Genomic DNA, 24561 nt, shown 5'->3' with positions numbered 1-24561 from the left:
CTCATACCACTATACTACATCCCTACCTAACCTAACCAAGCTTCCCCATACTCCATACGCTTCACACTAAGCCCTATTTAATCTAACTTTCCTCTATCACTCAAATTCCTAACCTAACCAAGCTTTCCCATGTTCTGTCGTACGCCTCACATTAAACCCTTTCTAATATAATTTTTCTCTATCAACCTAACCTAACTTTGCCGTATCCTGCAGTACCCCTACACTACACCCATACCCCATATCATACGACACCCATACTTTACGCTGCCATACCTTAACATACTCACTACATCACACCTCTACAAAACGTAACCTAACCTAACCATACCTCCATATCCTACCGTATCCCCTACTGTGCTGCCCTACTTAACCCTACCGTGCCATACCCTACTATACAACGTCCCTACATTAACTAAACCTCCCCATTCCTTACGTTACTGGCGCTCCCATTCCTCCCCTTCCCTCCCCAGTCCCCATTCCCCTTTCGTTATATATATTTTGTAATTATTTAAGTTTTCGTTTTCTGAATTGTGGATTTTTTTCTCTCTCTCCTTAAGTTGTTGATTTTTTTGTATGTTTGAATCTTTAAATATTTCTTCTCTATCAATGTTCTTCCCTTTTATTTCTTACGTTTTCATATTTTTGTTTTCTTTCCTCCTCGATGTTATAAAGACATATTTTTTTTATTTCTTCTGCTTTGTACACTGTATGATAAAATGATTTAGTAAGTTATTTCAGTCATGTATTTTTTAGCTATAGTAGTTTATAAGTTAGAAGATTAACTGAGAGAGAGAGAGAGAGAGAGAGAGAGAGAGAGAGAGAGAGAGAGAGAGAGAGAGAGAGAGAGAGAGAGAGAGAGAGAGAGAGAGAGAGAGACTATACTTTGTTCCTATGTTACCCTTGTGTTAATAGTGACATTAGTAAACAACAGAATGACTGGGTGTTATAAACTGTTCGTCATTTTTATATATATTTTTAAACAGAATGCATAACAATACCTTTTTCCCCTTTTTTTTATTTTTTACAGTCCCCTTCCCCAGTTTTTTTGTATCGAATTACCGGAGCCTTGAAAATAAAATAAACTATTGTGTCTGTAGGATTTTGGTATCATTAATCCCTTCCATTACCATCAATTTCAACTTTAGCCTCGGAAAAATTTAGGCTCAACAGACAGAAGGAAATTATTAAATATAGGTACGGGTGCACTGTACGTACCTACAGACAATATTACCTAGAAAATATAATAATAGCAAAAATAATAATAATGATAATAATAATAATAATAATAATAATAATAATAATAATAATAACAGTAGTAGTAGTAGTAGTAGTAGTAGTAGTAGTAGTAGTAGTAGTAGTAGTAGTAGTAGTAGTAGTAATAATAATAATAATAATAATAATAATAATAATAATAATAATAATAATAATAATAATAATAATAAAGTAAGACTTTACATTTACCTTGATCGATGCGAAGAGAAGAGTCCTCCAGCTTCTTCACATTTTTTTTCACTATTTGTTTCACTTTCCGCACAACACTACACCTGAAATAACGAAAAAAAAAGACTTAGTAACTCAAAATAAAAGCAACAACCACACCTAACCTAACTTAACGAAAGAGGGAAAAAAAAACTCAAAACAAAACCAAGAACCACACTCACTTAAATATATATATATATATATATATATATATATATATATATATATATATATATATATATATATATATATATATATATATATATATATATATATATATATATATATATATATATATATATATATATATATATATATATCGACTAAAATTTTCTACTGACTTATTTCATTTCATTTTAAAAGGTACATAAAAAGCAAGATGGCAGTATTACATATCTTTTCTTCTCTTCTCACTTGTTTTTTATCCTTCTCACTGCTTATAATTCTGTCATTTCACTGCGTTCAGATGTCACCGTGGCGGTGTGCAAAGCGCCGTGGTGGCAGGATCCCCCTCGCACACACGTGGTGGGCGGGGCGGGCGTGTCGAGATACAAGTGAACGGCGTCGTTGACACGGGGCGGTGCACTGCGCGTTTTGAGGACAGCGGGCGGCATCACTGACTGAATGTCAGCCAGACACACAAGCCTGCGTCACCATGGAAACCCACGAAAATTTTCACCATGGTGCTGGCTGAAGACGTCGTGTCTTCTTCAGTGGTTCCAGCAAGTCGTCGTCGAATGATTTCACTGACACTCAAATAATCTAAAAACTTCTTGTCACGAACTCTCACATCGTGGTATTACAAGGCTGCGAGCACGCCGAGGCTCTGCCATGTACAAGTGGAGGCGCCCAATGTTGTCTTTGCCTCTGTGCTGCTTCAAGCGGCGATGCAACAGCCAACGCGTGCTGCCTCCTACACACCCATCCTGGCGCTGCTGCATGCCACTCACGCACACGCGGTACAAAACGCTTCGTGTGAACGATTGCAACGTTAATTATCCCAAGTGACAGTCTCAAAGGGTTGAATGAGCCGTGGCTGCCGCGTTTACAATTGCCTCATAAGAACACGCTCTAAATCTTCCCTCGTAAAGAACAGTTCCCATCCTTTGTATTTTTTAAGTCACTCCTCTCTGTGCTGCATAACGGACAGTAAACAACCTGAATAGTAAACAACCAGTTAAATAAATAACAACCTTACTCGTAATAGCTGTACATTCACTTCACCATATCATCTCCTATAATAGCTAAAATTTACAGTAACTCACCTTAATTAGAGCGTCAGGTGGTCTGGGCGGAGTCAAAAACATTGATATCAGCATTGCCCTGCTTGTCACAGTCCGCCTCGCGCCAGAGCCTCCCTCTTCCTGGCTCCAGAGATGAACGGAGAGAGGTGATTCACTTTTCTCTAACGGTGCTACTTTTTGTAACCCTCATATAAATAAAAAAAATATATATACTGGCATAGATATGATGAATCTTATGTTTGAAAAAATAAGATAAAAAAATAAAAATTTGCACTGTTTTTAGATGAAACGTTACGTTTTCTCCATGTATACAGAGAAAAGCAACATTTCATCTAAAAAAAATTATATATATATATATATATATATATATATATATATATATATATATATATATATATATATATATATATATATATATACACTGGTTTCATGGTTTTTTTGCTAGTTTTGGGTGTTTTGCTGGCTTAGAATTATTTGGTTGGCTCAAGGTATATTGGATGAATTAATGTATCAGCTGAATTACGGCATTTTGGTTGGTTTGGGAATTTTAGTCTGATTTAGAATAATACCGTGTTTGGCTTTGAGAACACTGGCTGGTTAGAGGCATTTTCTCTGGCTTGGGGAATCTTTGCTTTGTGCATTTTGTCTGGATTAGGGTGTCTTGGAACGTCTTGGCTAGCTACACCATTAAATGCCCTTGGTGATTGAATGTCTCAGAAACACTGCAGCTGGCTTTCAGGATTTGTATTAACCCTGGGGTAATTCGACCAATTTATTCCTGTTTTCAGGTCAATTGCTCATTTTATTCCCTTATGCTAGTAGGCGGTTACAAATTTATCTCTCCTTTTTTATCTTTTATTCATTTACATATTACTTTTTTTCTTTCTCTCCCTTATGCTCTAAAGTGACGAATGCATCCCTGTCTTCAGGCGAAAATCCTCTGCTTTTCCCTTAATGCTTCTAAAGGGAATTACAAGTTCATCCCTCAGTATTCAGAAGTCCCACAACCTTCCCTACTGTTCTGAGCAGGCAAGGACAATTCATCCCTCCACCTTCAAGTCAATCTCTATTTGCCCTAATGCAACTCAACAAGGCATGCCATCAGGAATCAATAACAAAACAAATTCAGTAATTAATCATGATGCCTCCCACCATGAACACATTTAATACTTTATTGTTGAAAAGACTGATTCACTTAGCAGTAGTAGTATATAAAAATAACAAAGAACTCATCACTTGCTTCTGCCCTTCACGACAGCAGCACTCAGGGAACACAACAGCAGCTTACAACTAAAGCACCTAAGAAACAAACACATGCGCTTGTAAACAGATGTGCTAATTAGGTATCAAAAATATATGAAAGGAACCTATAGTGTAGATAATGATTAGTGAGACAGGCAAGCTGAATATTGGCAACCCTTCCACTATCAACCATTCTTCATTTATATTCCACCTTTAATCATATCCTTTCCTTTTTCCATTGTATCTGGTTTACCACACCTTTATAGTGAGACTGTTCCCTACCCAGCACCTACTTCAATCCACAGAGGATAAAGGGTACTTCCTACAGAGTGCCCCTGCTGGAAGTATGTGGCCAGTTGTGCTATGTCAAAGCTTCCAGTGTGTAGTAAGGTGGTCCACAAAACTGCCCCTTTCCACCAGGGGCCGATGGCACTAAGAGTGTGAATGGTATGTGTGTGTGTGTGTGTGTGTGTGCTTGTGTGTGTGTGATGATGTGTAGGCTGCCCTGTGTGAGATTGCTGGCCTGGTATAGAGATAGATAAATGCTTGAGGGACTCTAGCTTAGGGCAGCAAAAAAAGGCTGAAAGAAAACAGACCCACTAAAGGTTCTACTAGTCAAATTTAAGAAACTCTGAACACACACTAAATGGACTACAAGATGAGGTTTGTATGTCCTAAGCTACAGAACTATTTAGGGGAATAGTGTTGAATTAAATCTCTACAAATTTTAAAGAGTTGTAGGTGGGTATAGGAAGAATGGTTTGTTAGACGAAGGGTTAATCTTTTGCATCTTCTAAAGGGCCTGCCAAGTGTCAGCCTGATAGCTTACCACAGCTTCCCTTGTGTCTGTCAGTAATTGCTAAGTTTCTATAGAGAATAACATGATATAAATGCTTGCTTCTTGCCTTAAAGTGTAATGAGAAGTTGATAAATCATTTGACTCCAAGCATATGAAAACAAAGGTACAGTAATGATGATAAAAGGTATAACAATTGCCTTCAAGCATCGCAGGAATAAGAATGAGAACAAGGAATATGAATAAGAATAAGGAATGAGAATAAATAGAGCTGAAAAATGTAAATGTCATAATAGGAAGTGTTCATGAGGAAATAATAAAAAAATAACATGAAAAAAAATATTATACATGTGATTTTACATTTGCCCTATTCATAATAAAAAAAAATGAAAATAAAGATGAAAAATATATATGTGATAATGAATAACAATGGAATTTGAGCATAACAAGAAAGCAAGAATTAATAATGATAATAATAAGTAACAGGTGCACTCAAGAATAAACAAATAATAAAAACTAAAAATAAGACAATAGATATGAGAATAAACATGAACAAACAGCAAATAATAAAAAAAAACATAATTAAACACAAGGAAAAACAGAGGAAACAACATAATAAATAAATAAATAAATAAATAAATAAATAAATAAATAAATAAATAAACAAATAAATAAATCATAATAAGTAAACAAGGATAGACAATGAAGAAAAAAATATAAACAATAATGAAATAAAATGAATGAATAAACAAATAAACAACTAACTGATCTTTCTTAAACAATATATAGCAAACTACACTTCAACTGCTGACAGAGAATAACAATAATGAAAAATGTCCTTTTAATAATGCAACACGCTTGTCAATATTAAAGGAAGGAGAGAAGAGGAGGAAAAACACAGAAAGAACATTATCCCAGCTTGTAACCTTAGTCTATATATACAAACATGATTACCTAGTCTTTCTTTAGCTTTATATATATACACAATACTTCTCTGGTTAAAGTAATAATATATCTCTCTCTCTCTCTCTCCCTCTCTCTCTCTTAATATTTCAACATATCATTACGTATTCTAACAAATATTCACAGTTTCTATTAATTAAGTTAAAGTGCTATGATTTTCTACTTTATTTTTGTTTTGTTCAAGTTTTTGGTTTTCTGTCTCTGTCTCTTCATTTCTCTTTTTTTATCAAATTATGGTTTTATGGTTCTCTATTTTATTTTTACTTTGTTCATTTTCATTTTTTTTTTTTGTCTCTTCATTTCTCTGTATCTCTTCTTTATTCTGTTTTCTTTTCATTGGTATTGTTTCTCTTCCAACACTCCAGAAGAGAAAATAAAAAGATAATGTTTATTAATTTTGTTCTCTTGTTTTCTGGTCTTACTATTTAATTTTCTGGTTCTTCCCATTTCACTGTTTATTATTCTGTTTCAAAATCTATTTTATTTCTGGCTATTCTATTTGACTGTTCTTCTATCTTCATTTCATTTATTTATTTATTTATTTTATTTTTATTATTCTTTTCACTATTTAATTTCTTATCTTCCATTTCACTGTTCACTGTTTTATTTCACTGTTCAGTTAATTTCTTAGTTTTGTATTTCACTATTCAATACTCTACTTCATAATTAATTTAATTACCCAGTTTTATATTTTCACTGTTTATTCTTCCATTTCACTGTTTATCTTGTTCCCTGGTCTTAAATTTCATGGTCAATTCTTTTATTTAACTTTCTACCTCAATTTCCCATCTAACAATTAACTTTCCACTCATCTATTTCACATTTTATTCCATTTCCACACTGACTTCACTCATAAACATTAACTGTCCATGCAGCAACACACAATTCTATATAAACACACCTTGAGGCCACAGAGACACGATCAAAATCCCTAACTTCCCTTAAGTCTACGAGCTTCAGTAAATCTTAACCATACTGGACTGAACTGAGTGGTAAGAACTGCACCATGAGCACTAGGTTGGCACAAAGACAGAAGAGGAAGGGACACATAAATCTGCAATGGTTCGGAAACACAAGATGGTAGGGCACAAATGAAAATTGCAGGCCAAGAATGTGAATAAGAGATGAATAGCAGTATAGTGAGGATATTAAAGGAAGGAAAAGGTAGTCTGTATTTTGAATGGGGAAATCTATAGTATAAAAGTTAGGTTAGGTTAGAGACCAGATGGGAAAGTAGAAATAAAAATAATATGCAAGGATAGAATGTGGCTGAATTGAAGATGATGTATTAAGTGTAGGGAAAGGTTTATGTACTTACTATAAGGAAAAAGTAACAAAGGAGACAGTAATAGTGAAATAAAAGAAGTAAGACAAGAAATTATATGAGGAAAAGTATATGAGGATTTGAGTATGAAAGAACAACAGAAAAGTAAGAGAAAAGAAACAATGTGAGAATTTGGGCATGAAAAATTTAACAAAGGAGAGAGCAATAGAGGAATAAGAGAGGAAATAATGAGAAGGATTTAAGTATGAAAGAGAGAAACAGAAGAGAACAACTGAGAAGTGGGCAAAAAGAGTAAGAGAAGAAATTATGAAACAATTTGGCTATGAAAAAAAATAAACAAGAAAGCAACAGAGAAATGAGAGAAAGAAAAAAAAGATAAAATAATAGAGACAGGCACAAAAACAAAGAAAAACATCAACAAACAGAATGCTACTTATCAAATTAACCAGGAGGAACAGCAAGCATCATCCAGCAAATACTTATACAATACTGCGAGAATAAGCAATAGAGCCACAGAAATTAATACATTATATCACATTATTTCCACAGCTCCTCCAGCCAGTCTTCTAAAAGTAATGATATTGGTAAGAAAAACCTCATTTTCTTAACCTACCTGTACACCTTAATGAGATAAAACTTCAAGCTCGTTAAGTCCCTACCTGACGGCCCTACACCTGGTATATATACAGGTATTCACAGGTAAGTTATGCCCAGCTGTGTTCGTTAATGACTAACACCTATGAAATTTAGCCACTTCATATTTGGTCTGGTCAGGTTAGGTTAGGTTTGGTTAGATTAAGTTAGGTTATGCTAGGTTAGGTTTGGTTAGGTTTGGTTTGGTTAGGTTAGGTTAGGTTAGGTTCGGTTAGGTTCGGTTAGGTTTGGTTAGGTTAGGTTTGGTTAGATGAGATGTGGTGAGGTTAGGTAAAGTTTGGTGAGATTAGGTAATGTTAAGTTGCTAGGTAAGGCTAAGTTAAGCTAGGATAGGTAAAGTCAGGTTAAGTTAGATTAGGTCTGGTCAAGTTAGGTAAGGCTAGGTGCTTAACTTGACATAACTAAGCTGGACCTGACCTAATCTAACCTATCATAACCTTACAACCTAATCCTAACCTAACCCAAATATCAATAGAATGACTCATTTTCCTTCTATCCAAGTGAAATACATAAGAATTTCCTGATGTATATAATATACTAACTATATACGGAATAAAGAATGACAAAATTCCACACAAAAAATAATCATACAAATGGTGATGATAAATAAATAAATAAATAATGAAGTAGAAAAATAAGCTTCAAACACTGTTACACTAATACATACCCCAAGATGCACACAAGCCACACCCAGCAAGGCAGTGTTAAATTTCTCTCCTGACACACACAGGCTGAGATTACAAAACTAATTAATCACAGAGGAAAGAAAATGGCCAGTTATTCATTATATATCAAAATGAAAATATACAAATTATTGAGACACAAAATGAAAAAAGAAAATATCCAATTATTCATCATACATCAAAATGAAAATATATGAATTACTGAGACAAAAGAAAATAAAGAAAATATATAATTATTCATCATACAATTGATAATATGTAAATTACTGAGGCAAAAAATAAATAAATAAATAAATAAATAAAATAAACAAAAAGAAAGGAACAAAAAGAAAAGAACAAAATACAAGAAAATCAATTGGTCATACACAGAAATACAGGAATCCAAAAATATTCTGTTACTCACCATACACTGAAACAAAAATATCTGAATTACTGAGAGAAAAAAAGAAAGAAAGAAAGGAACAAAACACAGCAAAATTAATTCTTCGTACACAAAAATACAGGAACTTAAAAAAATATTCTGTCATAAACTGCAACTAAAAACTCACAATTAATTTACTGTGGCAAGATGAAAGAATCTAAATAAATTCTTCGTTCACAGTAACAAATAAGACGCTGCCAAAATCAACCCTTTCAACACAATCAATTCACAATCAATTCCTTTCACTGCAAAAATAAATCACTTCTCACTCAAAAAACATAATTATCACCTTTATCCCTCATTTATCATCATTCTAAAGGCTTGTTCTTCATTTGTGTTCCCTCAAATTTAAAACATTTTAATTTCTTACTCAAAAAATATCCCTTTAACTTTATTTTTCATTCCTGGTCACCCCAAAACATCCTAATTTCTCATTATAAACATCTCTCTCTCTCTCTCTCTCTCTCTCTCTCTCTCTCTCTCCTCATCACTCCAAAACATTAATTTCTCACTCAAAAAAATTTCTATCAGCTCTCTACCTCTGACTGTCACCCTAAACCTCCTCCATCACTCCAAACACTAATTTCTAACTCTAAACATCCCTTTACCTTCATTTCTCACTCCTTGTTACACTGAAATCAGATCCTTCACTTGCACTTCCTCCTTTCCCTCACAAACATCCTTCCCATCTCTCACTTCTCTCTCTCTCTACTCCACCTCACTCTCCTTTTCATTCATCTACTGAGTCATGTCACATCCTCACTCATTCCACCTCACTCATTCATTCACCTCCTCACTCTCTTTCCCTACTCCACCTCACTTTCCTGTTCATTCATCTGTCTCGTCACATCCTTGGCACACAGTTCCCTCAGAGTCATCACCATCACCCCAGGCTTGCGAACTCTAATAACATGGGTGTACTCCACGTCATCCACTCTCTGTCTGCCGGGGACCTTCTGCAGGACTCCCAGGGCTTCCAGATGGGCTGCGTTGCTCTGGATGGATGGCAAGGGAGTGGTGGGCTGGTTTTCCTTCCTCTGTAGCTGAGACTCCCAGGCTGTGGTGAGGGAGTGCACTCTGTATGCCTCTGCTCTCCTCGGACTGCCTGGCTCCTTGGTGTTGTGTCTCTGCAGTGTCTTGCCTGTTGAAAGGTAGTGTTTATGTGTTAAGGTGTCTGAGTATGAGGTGACAAAAGATTAATGTCCACTTAGTTCATTGGTGTTATGTGTCTGCACTGTCTTGACTATTAAAGGGTATTAATCTTTATGTGTTAGGGTGTCTAGGTAAGGGGTGACAAATGATTAATAATTTTCCTGGTATTTGGTGTGTTTTTCCAAATTATTTACCGTTCTTGAGATATTTCTTCTTGCTCTACAGCCATCTCAAAATATTATACTGGGTGAAAATTCTTACATCTATTCTTTTAAATCTCTTCTCTTCTGTCTTATTGATGGTTGTAAAGGTTTCATAGCTTCTAGTGCTGTGAAGTGTTGTATACTGCAGTGAATGGATTAATGTTCACTTAATTCCTTGGTGTTCTGTCTGCAGGGTCTTACCTACTGAAGGGTGAAGGGCAGTGTCAAGTTATTCTAAGTCGGAAATATTCAATGGTTAAATAGCTGCAGGACATTCAAATATTGTTGTTATTATTCAAATAAGCCTAAAGGGTGTTACTGTGTTACTTTCTCTCTCTCTCTCTCTCTCTCCTCACCTCTAGTCTCCCTGCTGATGTGCCACACGGCATGATCCCAGCTCATGTTGTTGTTGTGGCCACCAGTCAGGTTGACAGTGCGATTGTGCAGGCTGTCGTGTGCTGCCAGGCGGGGGATGCGGCCCGCCACTCCTGTGCAGATGCCCACAATTACAAAAGGATTACAAATGATAGCAAAAGATCATGAAGGGCAGGAAAGAGAAATAGACTTTTATACTATTCATAGGGGATTCGTCGTGTGCTGCCAGATGGGGAAAGCACCCACCACACCTGTACAGAATAACATGCGAATAATTATAAAAAGATGACACAGGAGAAATAAGGATTATGAAAATAACAAGGAGAAACAGATCTCCAGATTCTTCCTATGGTGTTGAATTAGACTTCTTTGCACTAAATGTAAATGACAGCATACAGAGTCTACTTTTATTGTGGAATACCATAAATCATAACTTGCAAATAAAGTATCTTAAAAATCCCCAAGACCCACAGAGAAGTAAAATCCTATCCTACACTAGCCTAACCTATGCATACCTCACCAAACATTGTATCACCCTTCCCTAACTCACCCGACAGGAAGTATTCAAGGTTCAGGTAGTCAGTGTGCCCTTCAGTCTCAAAGATCAGTACTAACACCTAACCTAACTTAACCAAACATCTCACCAATGCTTCCCAACTCACCTGACAAGAATGAGTACCCAAGGTTCAGGTAGTCAGTGTGGCCCTGCGTCTCAAAGATGGGCATAGACACCTTCCAGATGGCATGCAGCAGCCAGCCGTTGCCGCACCTCTCAGCCGTCTGCCCCACCAGGAAGAAAAGGCAGTACCACAGCAAGCCCCGATGGTATTCCCACAGCCCGTCAGTTCTCCCAGACAGACCCTCTACTCTCCTTAGTGCTGAGCAGGACCCACACAACCAGTCATCTGAAGGAATAACTGTCAGTCTACCTTCACACAGCCTTAGGGAACAACAACTGTCAGTCTAACTATTTATCTACCAGGCTGATAATCCCACATACAATGGCCCAGACAAGGCACCACACACTCACATACATGTCATTCACTCTTAACTTTGCCATCCCTTTAGCCCCTCAGTCCCTCAGTCCCTCAGTCCTTCAATCTCTCCACTCCTTAGTCCCTTAGCCTCTCAAATCCTTCACCCTCAGTTCCTCAGCCCCTCAATCCCTCAGTCTCTTATTCTCTCAGCGTCTCTCATTCCATCAGTCCTTCAGTCTCTCATCTTCTCAGTCCTTCAGTCTCTCCTCTCTTCAGTTCCCTTCTCCCCTCCTCCCTCACCCTCAGGAGCCTCCACCAGGCCTGAGCACTTCTTGTTGATGTGGAACCAGGCGCCTTGAGGGCAGTTCTCCCGCCGGGCACACTCCACCAGGCCATCGTTCAGGGGCTTCCGGCAGCAGAAGTAGAAGGGGCGTGCACACCGCTCCGAGCACGGAAGCCTCGCCTTCTCCCGGAAGTTGACGCAGTCCCCAAACGAGCACTCTGTGGGAGAGTGTTTGTTTATGGTGTAGAGTGGATGAAGGAAGTGTGTTGTCTGTTTATGTGGGAGGTGGTGTTTGTGGAGGCAGTGTAGAGTGGAGGAAGATTATCTATTTTTCTATCTATCTATATCTCTGTTCTCTGATGCTTCTTATATAAAATCTCACACAATAAAAAGCAAAGGATTAAACCACTTCACTTCAGACCCTACCCAGCGTCTCACCTCTGTCCCGCACCACCTTGTTGCCGTGCCTCACAGTGTCCAGAGAGTCGGTGTTCACTAGCGGCCACACATCGGACACGATCTCCTCGCTCAGCTGCTCCAGAATGTTCACCTTCTCCTCGTGACTCAGTTTCTCGTCCTCCAGTACCATGCCAGCCAGCTTCTTCCCAGCCAGGGCCACCGTGTAGCTCTGAGCCATCACCTGCAGTAGTGCCTGGAGGGAGGGAAAGTCCAGCGCCTCACAGCCCTCCACCAGTGCCTTGTCCAGCTTGAGGTGGCGCAGGAAGGAGCTTTTATCTTGCAGCCCACCAGGGAAGAATATTGCTATGATGTCCTGCAAAGTGAGATGTTTAATGTTTGATTTAGTGGTGGAAACATACAGGCAGGTGAATGTGAGTGGGTCAAAACATGCACACACAGAAACACATGATAATCTAGCATTAAAAAGGCAAGATATTATGGGAGTAATTCAGTGCTGTTAAAAAAGAAAAAAAAATCAAGGCAAACTGACATATAAGTACAAATATAAATGAAACGCGTGCCCGCGCGCACACACACACACACACACAAATATGATAATCAGTTGTTAAAAGATGAGATATGGTAAGTCAATCCTGCAGAAAAGAAGAAAACAAAACAGGTAAATATACACACATAAAAAGACTGAATGACAACATATTACAAGACTAACTAATCCCATGAAAAAACAAAAAACAAAGAAAGAAAAAGGTAAATAAACACAAACATGCACAAAGAAATATATAATAATTAGATATCAAAAGATAGAATCATATAGACTTTTCTTCATCCAACTGAATGCCAACACCAATAAACCATAAACCATTATTATTACTACCATTATTATTATTATTATTATTATCATTACTATCATTGCTATTATCATCACTTCTGTTCCACACCTTAGCTAGCAGCGCCTGGCGGCCATGGTCAGCGATGCAGGGCTCCATGCCATCCAGGCGGTCCAGCTTGTCTGAGAAGCAGGACATGACATCTTTGGCCTTCACCATGCGCTCCACACTGTCCCGCTCCCCAAACAGACACAGGGACAGCGGCTCCCCCTCGTCGTGCACCATGTACTTCTTCAGGTTCTTCATGAGGGACGCCACACTGCCGCTGTCGGTGGGGCTCTTGAACACCGTACCAAGGTCCAACTGAGGGAGGGTGAGGCTTGGAGAGACCCTTGCAAATTGTTATATTCTAGCATCTATGAATGATTGAAATGATTACCTTGCAAACTGTTATATCCTAGCATCTATGAGTGATTGAAATGATTACAACTTTCAAAACTACATAATTCTCATACTTATGACCATATAAAATACATTAATGCTATAAACAATATGAAATTTTAGACATTATGAACAATTAGGATATACAAATTGTACTTTTCAAAACTACAAAATTCTAGTCCTTTTGAAATCCATCATTACCTACAAAAATATGAAATTCTAGTCTTTGTAAACAAGTACAAAACATTACACCTTTCAAAACTACGTGATTATAATCCTTACAAATATTTCAAATGCACAAAACCCTTCAGGTCTTCAGAAATATTGAATTCTAATCCTTATGAAAAGTTAAGGCACATAATGCTATTGAAAAATCACCTTTTATGATTAACAAATATTACTAATGGATTAGAAAACTGAAAACTTGAGCACACAACATCACAAGCACACAGGAATGCAATTACCAAACAAACCACACCTTTCACAACACACACACACACACACACACACACACACACACACACTTTTCTAAGCCAGAAACTACAAGTACTGATACTCCCCACTAACACAAAACAATACATTTACCAAACAAACAAGCAGAATTACCCCCTCACAAACACACAACACACAAGTAACCTCCCCTATACTCACCATCACACTTTTTTCGGTCACAAACTGCGAATGTTGGTGCTCCTCATTGACAGACAAGCTGGCAAAGAGACCAAGGTGAGTGATCAACATCTTCTGCACCTCCTTCTTCATCTGGTTCCTCACCCTGATGAAGTCCTCGGAGTCCGGCACAAACTCCTCAAAGGGAATGTTGTCAGCCTGCCTCACTGCCTCATCCCTATAGGTCATCATGAAAGGCACCCTGTTCCTCACTGCATAGGCTTGGGAAAGGGAGGGACGTGAGCTGCCTGGCGTTCGGGATTCAGGGCACTCCACACTCCCCCAGCAGAGGCCGTAGGATGTGACTGTGGAGGATGGAAGGATATGTTTGAATTGAAGATTTGGAGTAGGATATATGCAGGTAAGTTAAGCACTGTAAGGGTATAAAAGGTAAATAAGTTGGATATTTGAAGGGGAGGGTGTGTGCGTGTGTGTGTGTGTGTGTGTGTGAAAGATTATGAGAGTAGGAAACATAAAACAAAAGAATATACGAACATACATCTCTAACAAACAGAAATAAACAAAGAGGACATAAAAAACTCTCTCTATCACTCTAAAAAGTACACTGTAATTTAATCTCTCTCACCCTCTCTAAGATTACACAAATACACATCTCAAACAAATAAAAACAAACCAAGAGGACTTCAAAAAACTCCATCAGTAAAAAGGACACTATAATATAATCTCCCTCTCCCTCTTCCTCTCTCTCTCTCACCAGCGACAGGTTTGGGAAGGATGCTCCGTAGCTTCCTCCTCTCAGCTGGCAGCTTCTTGGCACCCTCCTCACACTTGGGCCTCCTGGGGATCACCTGGAGTGTTCGCTGTGGGGAAGGGAAGAGAGGCAGCAGGGTGAACCAAACAGTGCAGTGGTTGTATTTTGTCAGCCTGCTTGGGGGTGTGTGGCTAGGCTGTTCCTTCTACTATAAGGAAAGATTAAGGAATGTAATTGAATAATAATAATAATAATAGTAAATAATTCACATGTACCTCTACTAATTCTTTACTTTTACCTGTTTCGTTTATAACTGGGGAGAAAGTGAGGGATGTAATTAAAATAGATAGTAATAATAATAATTACAGAATAGGCAATCTATATACACCTCTTTTAATTTCTTACTTCAATTTCTTTCTGTGTCCTGAAAATGTAAGAAATCAACATATTTATCTATTAGTCTCCTATCTGTATCTCTTTCTTCCTGTTTTATAAACCATCACTTTTTCAATAGACTGTTAAAACTGCACACAAAACCTTACCGTGCATCCAACACCTCCCTGTCCTGCTCTCCTACCTCCAATTCTTTACTGCTCTCTCTCTCTCTCTCTCTCTCTCTCTCTCTCTCTCTCTCTCTCTCTCTCTCTCTCCACCCCCCAACTCATTTGTAACCCCCCACTATCACAATAAACTGTTAAACTGTAACCAATACCTTATCCTGCACCCAACACCTCCCTGTCCTGCTCTCCTACCTCCAGTTCTCTCTTCCAAGTGCCAGCGAGGTCACAGCTGGGAGCCTCTAAGCCCTTCAAGAGAGCTGCCAGTCTGAAAGATGGGATGGTCAGCCCAAGGTGGTGCAGAGTCCTCTTCACCTACAACAGGCCAGACAAAACAGACGGGAAACGCACCACATTAGATCCCCACACTGTGATGGAATGTGCGGCACACTCTCTTGGCTGTGACGTCACCACACACACACACACACACACACACACATGGATGCCTATATAAGTAAGCAGTTTTAGATACACATACTCACATAAACACAAAATACAGTAAAGAAAGCAATATTTACAGGGAAGTTTGTAGATTTGTAAGCACACACACACACACACACACACACACACTACCACTCCTATCCAATAAAAGCTAATTAGAAAGCTCAAAGAATCACATATAGACATCTTATACTTATGACTCATTAAGTCATTATTATTATTATTATTATTATTATCATTATTATCAAGGTATACTCAAAGAAAAGATGAAAGATTAATTTGATTCTGTAAGATAAAAAACCAGCCTGTACTGAGTTATTTGATACTTCCATAATTGTTTTCAGGTAGCTTAGTGAATATTCTGCACCATTAATGGGAAAAAGCATCAATGAAAACCAGACTATTCATCTCTGTGGCATTTAAAACAACAGAATACAGGTCTTGAGTTGTGTGAAGCAGAAAAGAAAACAAAAATGGAAGTGGTGGAGAGCAAGAAATTAAATATACTAAATAGCTTGAGATTAAACACAGTAGAGAGCAAGAGATTAAACACAGAGAGAAAGAGATTAAACACAGACAGCAAGAGATTAAACACAAAGAGCAAGAAATAAAACATAGCAGGAACCAAGAGATTAAAAACAGTAGAGAGCAAGAAGTTACACACAGAAAGCAAGAAATTAAACACAGAGTGCAAGAAATTAAACATAAACACAGCAACAAATTAAACACAGCAACAAATTAAACACAGCAACAAATTAAACACAGCAACAAATCAAACACAGCAACAAATCAAACACAGCAACAAATTAAACACAGCAACAAATTAAACACAGCAACAAATTAAACACAGCAACAAATTAAACACAGCAACAAATTAAACACAGCAACAAATCAAACACAGCAACAAATCAAACACAGCAACAAATTAAACACAGCAACAAATTAAACACAGCAACAAATTAAACACAGCAACAAATTAAACACAGCAACAAATTAAACACAGCAACAAATTAAACACAGAAAGAGATTAAACACACGTTGAGGTGGCCGAGCAATGTGTGAGGCTTACCCTGGCTGGCGTGTGGGTGGTGTGGAGGTAGAGGGAGTGCAAGGATGGGATGAAATTAGCACGCCTCCTGAATCTCTTGTACAAAGCCATAGAGAGAATGTACCCCACCATGCTGTGCTGGCTCTCTACTGCTTCCCTGGACCTGGGTTTGAGGGGAGGGAGGGATGGAGAGGGAGAGAGGGGGAGGGAGAGAGTTTAGATATAAGTAAAAATGTTCACCATATTGCTAACAAAATAAAACAATAATTTGATAGTTTAGATACAAGTAAGTGTTCACCAAATGACTAACAAACTAATAAAAATAAATGGGCAAGAAAACAGACAGAAAGACAGACAGGCATTAGATCAAACAGACAGGAATACAGACAGAAAGACAGACAGGAAAACAGACAGAGACAGAGATATTAAACTGAAGACAGGAATAAAGACAGGCATTAAATTGAACAGACAGGAAAAGACAGAAAGATAGACAGCCACTAGACTGAACAGACAGGAAAACAAACAGAAAGATAAACAGGTACTAGATTGAACAAACAAGTAAAGAAACAAGCTGAATATCAAATACGCAAAGACAGGTATAAAAAAAAAAAAAAAAACACACAAGCTGAATATCAAATACGCAAAGACAGGTATAAAAAAAATAAAAAAAACACACAAGCTGAATATCAAATACGCAAAGACAGGTATATAAAAAAAAAAAAAAAAAGACAGACAGAGAGACGGACAGAACACCCAACAAATCCTTCACTCACGTATTGTTGGCATCCACACCAAGGAGGGCCAGCAGGAGGCAGAGGGTGGCGGGGGCAACCGAGGACAGGACCTCCATGGTGTGGTCCCAAGACACCTCCTGGAAGGCCTTGCCATTCAGAGTGCGGGTGAAGAGTGTGTCTTGCTGTAGGATGTCTGAAAGTTTGTAATATTCATAAGTTGTGTGTTTGTACAGTACATGTTTGGGAATGTATATTAAGGGAGGCCATCTATCATGACAAAAACTATATAAAACAAAAAATGGATTCTAATTTCCAAGAAACAAAAAATTAATATGTATTTAAATCCCTCAGAAATTAAAGGAAATTCTAAATCCCTCCCCTCAAAAATTAGTAAAAATAAAAGGTTCCAATCCCCAAGAATTTTAATAAAAAAAATGCTTGTCACCAAAAATTAGCAAAAAAGTTTCTAATCCCCACAAATTAATACAAAGAAGATCCAGTTCTCCATAATATCTAATAGGAAAATTACAATCTCTTGAAAAATTCATTGTATATTCCAAAAACTAATTAAAAGGCATTGAAATCTCCTAAAAGTTAATACAGAAGGTTCTAATCCACTCAAAAATTAATACAAGATGTTCTAATCCCCTAAAAAAATCATACAAAGGTTCCAGTTCTCCAAAAACATAACAAGAGAGGAATTCAACCCTCCAAAAACTCATACAAAAGGCTCCAATCCCATAAAAATCAATAGAAAAGTTTCCAGTCCCACCTGACGTCTCCTTCATGACGAGGAGGGAGAGGAAGGAGAGGCAGCCATCCCTGAACTCCCTGCTGGCACCCCACAGCTCAGACATGGAGGAGCTGTAGCACCCTTTCTCCAAGAGCTCCACTGCACGCCGCCTCACTCCCTCATTCTGACAACACAGCCAATATTTGGATAATCTGTGTGACTAGAAGGTTGTGGGATAGATTGATTGAAAATAATACTCCACTTCACTCCCTCACTTTCCAAACACAGCCAGTCTTTTAATAATCCATGTGACTTGAGGAAGGTTGCACAAACTAAAGAAAATAATACATCTATCTATTAATCTGCCTATCAGGACAAGACAAAACAACAAGTATTCCTGAGAAAGGCTGCAGGATGAACTGATGAAAATATCTATATATCTGTCTCTCTATCTTGAGGAAGGTTGCAGGACGGACTAAAGAAAATAACATACCTAACTATACAATATGCCAAGACATTAACTTCTTCCTTAACATTTCCTTACATTCTTAGAGAGAGCAAAAACCCACAAATCTTTATCATGAAAACCCCTACAAACACCAAAAAACTCAGACATACTCACACACTCCAAACCAAACCAAAATCGTTCTTCACATTAATCTAAACATAACCTAAAGTTCTCACAGTATAAATAAATAAATAAATAAATGAAAATATCCCTTATCTTGAACTTGAAAAACCCTTACAAATACCAAGAAGATTCAAGACACATATATTCACACACACCACACTTTCATTTATATTATTCCTTAATCTAACTTCTTTCTACACATTCCCAAAAACTAAACAACAACTCCCTTTATCTTTAACCTCAAAGTCTTAACGAAAACAAGAATTCAATACAATCCAGAACTTCCCCTAACTTGTCCAACCTTCTCACTAACTTCACATTCCCAGTCTTAAATTAAACAACTCCCTTTTATCTTTAACCTGAAAACCCTTACAAAAAAAAAAAACCCATACTTACACACTCCAAACCATCACCTAACCCATCCTTCCCCATCTCTTCCTCCTTCACCCTGCCATCATCAGCAACCGTGTCATTATCCCTCTCCAGCTTTGGGACCTTGGCAGGGCTGGGAGGGGCTGGGGAGGATGGGGATGATGGGGGCCTGGACATGTACTTTCTCTTGAGGTAAGGGACAAAAGGAAGCTGCCCCTGCCGCTCCTTCCCTTCCGTCACAGGCTCGGTGAGGAGTTTGAGTGCCTCCTGTTCTCTGTGGTGGAAGTTCGTCTTTGCCTCGGTGTAGTTGGTGAAGACAGTACAGCAGGAGTAACAGATAAACAGGAGCTCTTTTCGTAGTGGTGTGACAGTGATGTTGAGGCGCTCCAGCAGGCCTGTGGAGAGTGTTGAGGGAATTTGTGTATTATTCCTTGTGTTTTGGAGTGATTTAGTTGATTTTTGTCTATTTATTCAAGGATGAGCTAGTGTATGCTCTCAGGCCTTGCTACAATGTGTTCAACTTCATGATGAATAAGAAGAATTGGTGCATTTCATTTAATTACTGTATGTACCTTAACTGTCTACATAATCTGTTTATCTGTCTGTTTATCTATCTATCTATCTATCAGTGAACCAGTGTATGCTGTGGGGTCTTGCTGTGGATCTGTATGGCCAGCTGTAGTGTGCCTCTGGGGTGTGGCACAGGTATCCCATGAGACTGTCCCTTTCCACCATGGACTGACGGGGCTAAGAGTGAGTGTGTGTGTGTGTGTGTGTGTGTGTGTGTGTGTGTGTGTGTGTGTGTGTGTGTGTGTGTGTTACCTTGTCTGGGCCATCCCATGTCAGATTGCCAGTCTGGTATGTAGGTAGATAGATAGATTTACTTATTTATGTATTCATTTGATTTGTTTCCTTTGGTTTAATTGGATTAAGTTAAGTTAGATATGATTACACTAGATCAAATTAAATCCAGTTTTGTTAGGTTATCTTCAGTTATGCTTGGTTAGCTCAGATTAAGTTACATAAAGTTAGGTTAGATTAAATCAGCTTGGGTTTGGTTTAGCTATACATAAAAACAAAAGGGTAACAGATACAAATAGACTAAATAACAGAAAGGGTAATATACTGAAGTTGACAGGCAAGTAGATACAAATACATAAGACAGAAATAGACTTAGTAATAAGGTAACAAAGAATGACATGGCTATTGACAGATACTGAGAAGGATAAGACATAATAAGGCAGGTTAGCTGACAGGACAAAAACAAGGGAAAATGGACAGACAGACAGTAATAAAAAGACAGACAGAGTAATTGATTGATAATGACACGGCTGATTGATTGTAAATTTGGCAATACACTGACATGATAATATTAAAAAACAAACAAGAATGAGTAAGGCAAATACTAGACTAAAGCATGATAGATTTGTGCATTAAATTAAATAAAATACATGATTAAAAATATCAGTAACATTATAATCATTCAGAATTTATGATACCATTAAAAAAAAACAAATAAGACAGAACCAAAAAAAAACGAACAAAACTACAAAACTTTCCCCTTCCAAAAAATAAAATAAATAAATAAATAACAAGACCAAAAAAAATCAACACAAAGCAAAACCCAAACATGCAAAAAAAAAAAAAATAAATAAATAAATAACACAACACACAAACAAAACACCAAAGAAATAATCAATAAAATAACAACAACACCACAATTAACAAAAAATTAGCGAGCCAAACTCAACACTCACCAGACTCTTCAACCACAGGGGAGGCTAAAGACGTCCTCATATTTTGCTTCTCGGAGGAAAACCTGTCGAAAGCAAAGCCACACAGGGAGCAGAAGTTACTGGAAAGGGTGTCTGCCATGGCGGGGGGCGCGTGTGGGCCTGTCAGTTCAAAGGGAAGGCTGGAATTAGTGTTTTTAAGGAAGTAGTGCTACTCCCGCCCCCGCCATGCTGAGGTAAACAATGCCAGGTGTGTGTGTGTGTGTGTGTGTGTGTGTGTGTGCTGATGATGATGATGGTGGTGATGGTGGTTATAATGTAGTTTATTTATTTATTTATTTATTTATTATTCGTTAGTATTGTTATCTTTCTATGTGTGTGTGCTGATGGTGGTGGTAGTTACTTGGCTGAAAAATGTTCTGTTAAATTGTGTTCACGTTAAATTCGCTCTTATTGTTCACTAGACGGAAGAGCCGCCAAGTCCCACGGGAGCAGTCAGACTCACCTTCCAGATAGATTGGAGGGAGAAGACTCCAATCACTCCACCTTCTGTACAGGACACTTTGAGTGGCCGGTGGGATGACATGGAAGTCCGCTCACGCACACACACACACATACACACGCGCGTGAACATAATTATACGAAACACATAAGAATTCAGACATCACCACTTAATGAGGCAGGACAATGTCTCGTACCCTTTCTCTCCCTCTCCTTCTCTATCATCATCCTCCACACTATGAAAATATGGATGTGACTTTCTCCCTCCCACAGCATACTACCCTGCTGCTCAGTGTTAGTTACCACAATACAGTTTCGTGTTTCACTGTAAAGGGAAAAGAAGCTCAGACAAAGGACACACTGGATCTTCAGGCGACCTGCTTGAAATCCCTCTTGCTTTTAATAAAGTCAGGTGTGGTCAGTAAGACGTTCTGATAACACACACACACACACACACTAACGCACCAAAACACTAAACATGAACTTGGCATAATGTAAGTTAAGCCTTGGGAACATCTATACACATGAGCGGCGCTGTCTCCAGTGAGTGATCGGCACAAGATAAAAAGAAAAAAAAAAAACGGTTGTTGGGTGCAGGCGACGTCACGATGCTCTTCCCCAAAATGCGTGTTGGCACTTAGGCAGACACGTTTGAGAGACCCTTCTGGGAATTTTTCGATGATAAGGGTCACTGGAGCACCCAGGCTTAAAACGTCACTAATCACAGGAATGTGGGAGAAAATAAACATGTGTGTGTGTGTGTGTGTGTGTGTGTGTGTTGGATGGTGATAAAAATCAAAATAAATAAACAAATAAATAGTATGGAAACAAGAAAACACATGATCAAATAATTGTATGGGAATTGTTTGACAGAACTTGAATGCGAAAGGCATACAAACACACACACACACACACACACAAACACACACACACGTGAGTTATAAGGTGTGGTCAATCGCTCAATGCCCTCTAAAATGAGAGAGAGAGAGAGAGAGAGAGAGAGAGAGAGAGAGAAATTCGAGTTTAATTACATGAGGATGATAATTGTGCGAAGTAAATGTAATATTTCTCTCTGATGACTAGAAAATCTTCCATGGTGAGAAGCACAGGAGCGTAGCTAAGAAAATGAATTAAGTATACATTGTCATACTTACGTGTACGGGGTCTGGGTATTTCTAAGAACCACACGAGGAATAACACTACAACACGCCTTTCCAACACTGGTTAAAGCCGTAGACTGCCCACACAAGGGTCTTGCCGCGTCACCGCCCTAATCCTCGTGTCCACAGGTCACCTCAGCTGGCGACCCGCACAAGGGCCTCGTTGTCGCTTAATCCACAGGTCAGCGTTTTATCGGCGTAAACATTGCGCCCTACCACACTCACAGCCTCTCTCTCCCTCTCTCTCTCTCTCTCTCTTGTGGCAGTAACACAGTAGGTCATTATAACTAAAAAAATGTCAACTTAATACAGATTGTGAAGATACCTGTAATATTTTTTTCGCATTATGATTCTTTGAGAGAGAGAGAGAGAGAGAGAGAGAGAGAGAGAGAGAGAGAGAGAGAGAGAGAGAGAGAGAGAGAGAGAGAGAGAGAGAGAGAGAATTTATCTCTAAAGAAGTTTTATTCTCTCACCACGACTATAAAAAAAAAAAAACAGATGATGAGCCGGTTTTCAAAGTTTTCCTGTTAATAATGTAGAAGTTAAGTATGTCAGTATAACTGTAAGAACACTACTAACAACCCGTGTAACTGTATCTAGAGCCCTTTGAGAGTAGCGGAAGAGCGGCGTGGTACTTCAGAACATGGACCTCACCATTGAGATAGGAAGGGGATAGGATTGAGGGAGGCAGGTGTCAAAAGTTTTCCTTACGAATCTATAAGCATTTGGAGAGTAGAAATGCAAAGTGAGAGCAAAACTTTTCAAGGTAGGAGAATACTGAGCAAGCAAGGGTTCACCGCTATTCTTAGCAACCTGTCTTTTCACAAGGTCACTCACTCCGCCAGCACATGACTCTAAAACTGTCAAACTATTTTCACTTACTAGGTTTTTTTGTTTCAATGCACTGATCACAGAACACAATTCGGCATTTTTTTTTCTTGAGTCGTCTTGTTTTCTGATGCAACAGTTTAATTTTTTTTCTATAGACTTCACGAGTTGTGTTTCTGTTTCTCCCAGCTTCCTCTTTAGCTGGGCTTTGGTTGGTGACTCACCTGAGTTTGTTTGCACAGGATTTTCCGGCACAGCTAAAGTAGAATGTCCACTATCTTGCGCTTCTTGTGGGGCAGGATCACAGAGAGGGCGAGATTTGGGAGGTTTCCTTTTGCTTGTTTTTTTCTGTAAGTGTGAAGGGAAAGCCTCAAATATGCTGGGAACAACACCATCTCGCAGCCTCACGTAACACAAGGACGTCCTGTCGAAATCATCAGGTCTAAAGTGCTTGGAGCAGAGCCGTGCCTGTTTGCCTGGGGTGTAGTTGTCTCTTCGTATAGCTGCAAGCCATTCCTTTCTTCTGCTCGGGTCCTTTGGTAGCCTGTAAACATGTTCATAACACTGCGATCAAATAATCAAAGCGCCTATTTCCTGTGCGTCAGTCTTCATTATGAAAATCATGCACACTTCCTAGAACATCATATATATATAAATGAATATATAAATAACTTACTGGTGAAATGTAATGGATGGATCAGATTTTTTGTTCGCTTGTTCATTGCACCCAAATGCAACACAGGTAGTCGGCATTTCACACCACGCACGGAGCAACACTCCTGTCTTTACTCTCTCTATACGAGAGCTCTACTGAATTATTGACTGAGAGAGTATGTGTAGGTCGACTTGGGTCAAGACCTGACACTCCTTAATAAGCACCCTGACACAGGCTTAACTCGAGCTAACCTGACTCATCATAGCCCAACCCATACGGACCTGACTCTCCTTAGTAACTATGGGACCTCATCCCGACCCCAACATAAAAGAGGGGTCATAC

The 24561-nt window shown here is 38.4% G+C and overlaps 2 protein-coding genes and 1 long non-coding RNA gene across 6 annotated transcripts in view; all 3 read right to left on the bottom strand.

Annotated features, from left to right (window-relative positions):
- LOC135094248 (uncharacterized) overlaps nt 1-2889 on the bottom strand; it is a 91398-nt gene extending 88509 nt beyond the window's left edge. For all 3 annotated transcript variants that reach the window (XR_010263682.1, XR_010263683.1, XR_010263681.1), the window contains exons 1-2: nt 2745-2889; nt 1462-1544 (exon numbers count right to left, since the gene is read on the bottom strand). This is a non-coding gene — a long non-coding RNA (uncharacterized LOC135094248). The remainder of the gene's footprint in view (nt 1-1461; nt 1545-2744) is intronic.
- Nucleotides 2890-3851: 962 nt separating this feature from the next.
- Nucleotides 3852-22884, bottom strand: LOC135094491 (uncharacterized). Of its 2 annotated transcripts, XM_063994619.1 has the most exons (15): nt 22731-22884; nt 21100-21237; nt 19367-19737; nt 18379-18523; nt 17646-17799; nt 16894-17035; nt 15579-15698; nt 14830-14935; nt 14097-14419; nt 13116-13367; nt 12196-12529; nt 11775-11975; nt 11160-11402; nt 10479-10610; nt 3852-9908 (listed from the first exon to the last, which is right to left on the bottom strand). In XM_063994619.1, the coding sequence occupies exons 2-15, from the start codon at nt 21215-21217 to the stop codon at nt 9574-9576; spliced, it is 2976 nt and encodes a 991-aa protein (XP_063850689.1). In that variant the 5' UTR covers nt 21218-21237; nt 22731-22884; the 3' UTR covers nt 3852-9573. The 2 variants fall into 2 exon arrangements, with proteins under 2 accessions (XP_063850689.1, XP_063850688.1); XM_063994618.1 differs by lacking the exon at nt 22731-22884 and having other exon boundaries at nt 21100-21342.
- A 559-nt stretch (nt 22885-23443) lies between these two features.
- LOC135094293 (THAP domain-containing protein 2-like) lies at nt 23444-24317 on the bottom strand. Its single transcript, XM_063994287.1, has 3 exons — nt 24241-24317; nt 23789-24108; nt 23444-23451 (listed from the first exon to the last, which is right to left on the bottom strand). Exons 1-3 carry the CDS (start codon nt 24315-24317, stop codon nt 23444-23446), a joined length of 405 nt encoding a protein of 134 aa, XP_063850357.1.
- Between the last annotated feature and the right edge of the window lie 244 nt (nt 24318-24561).

Source organism: Scylla paramamosain, chromosome 45 (genome assembly GCF_035594125.1).
Source record: "Scylla paramamosain isolate STU-SP2022 chromosome 45, ASM3559412v1, whole genome shotgun sequence".
Classification (NCBI taxonomy): Eukaryota; Metazoa; Arthropoda; class Malacostraca; order Decapoda; family Portunidae; genus Scylla; species Scylla paramamosain.
This window is presented reverse-complemented; position numbering and strand designations above follow the sequence as displayed.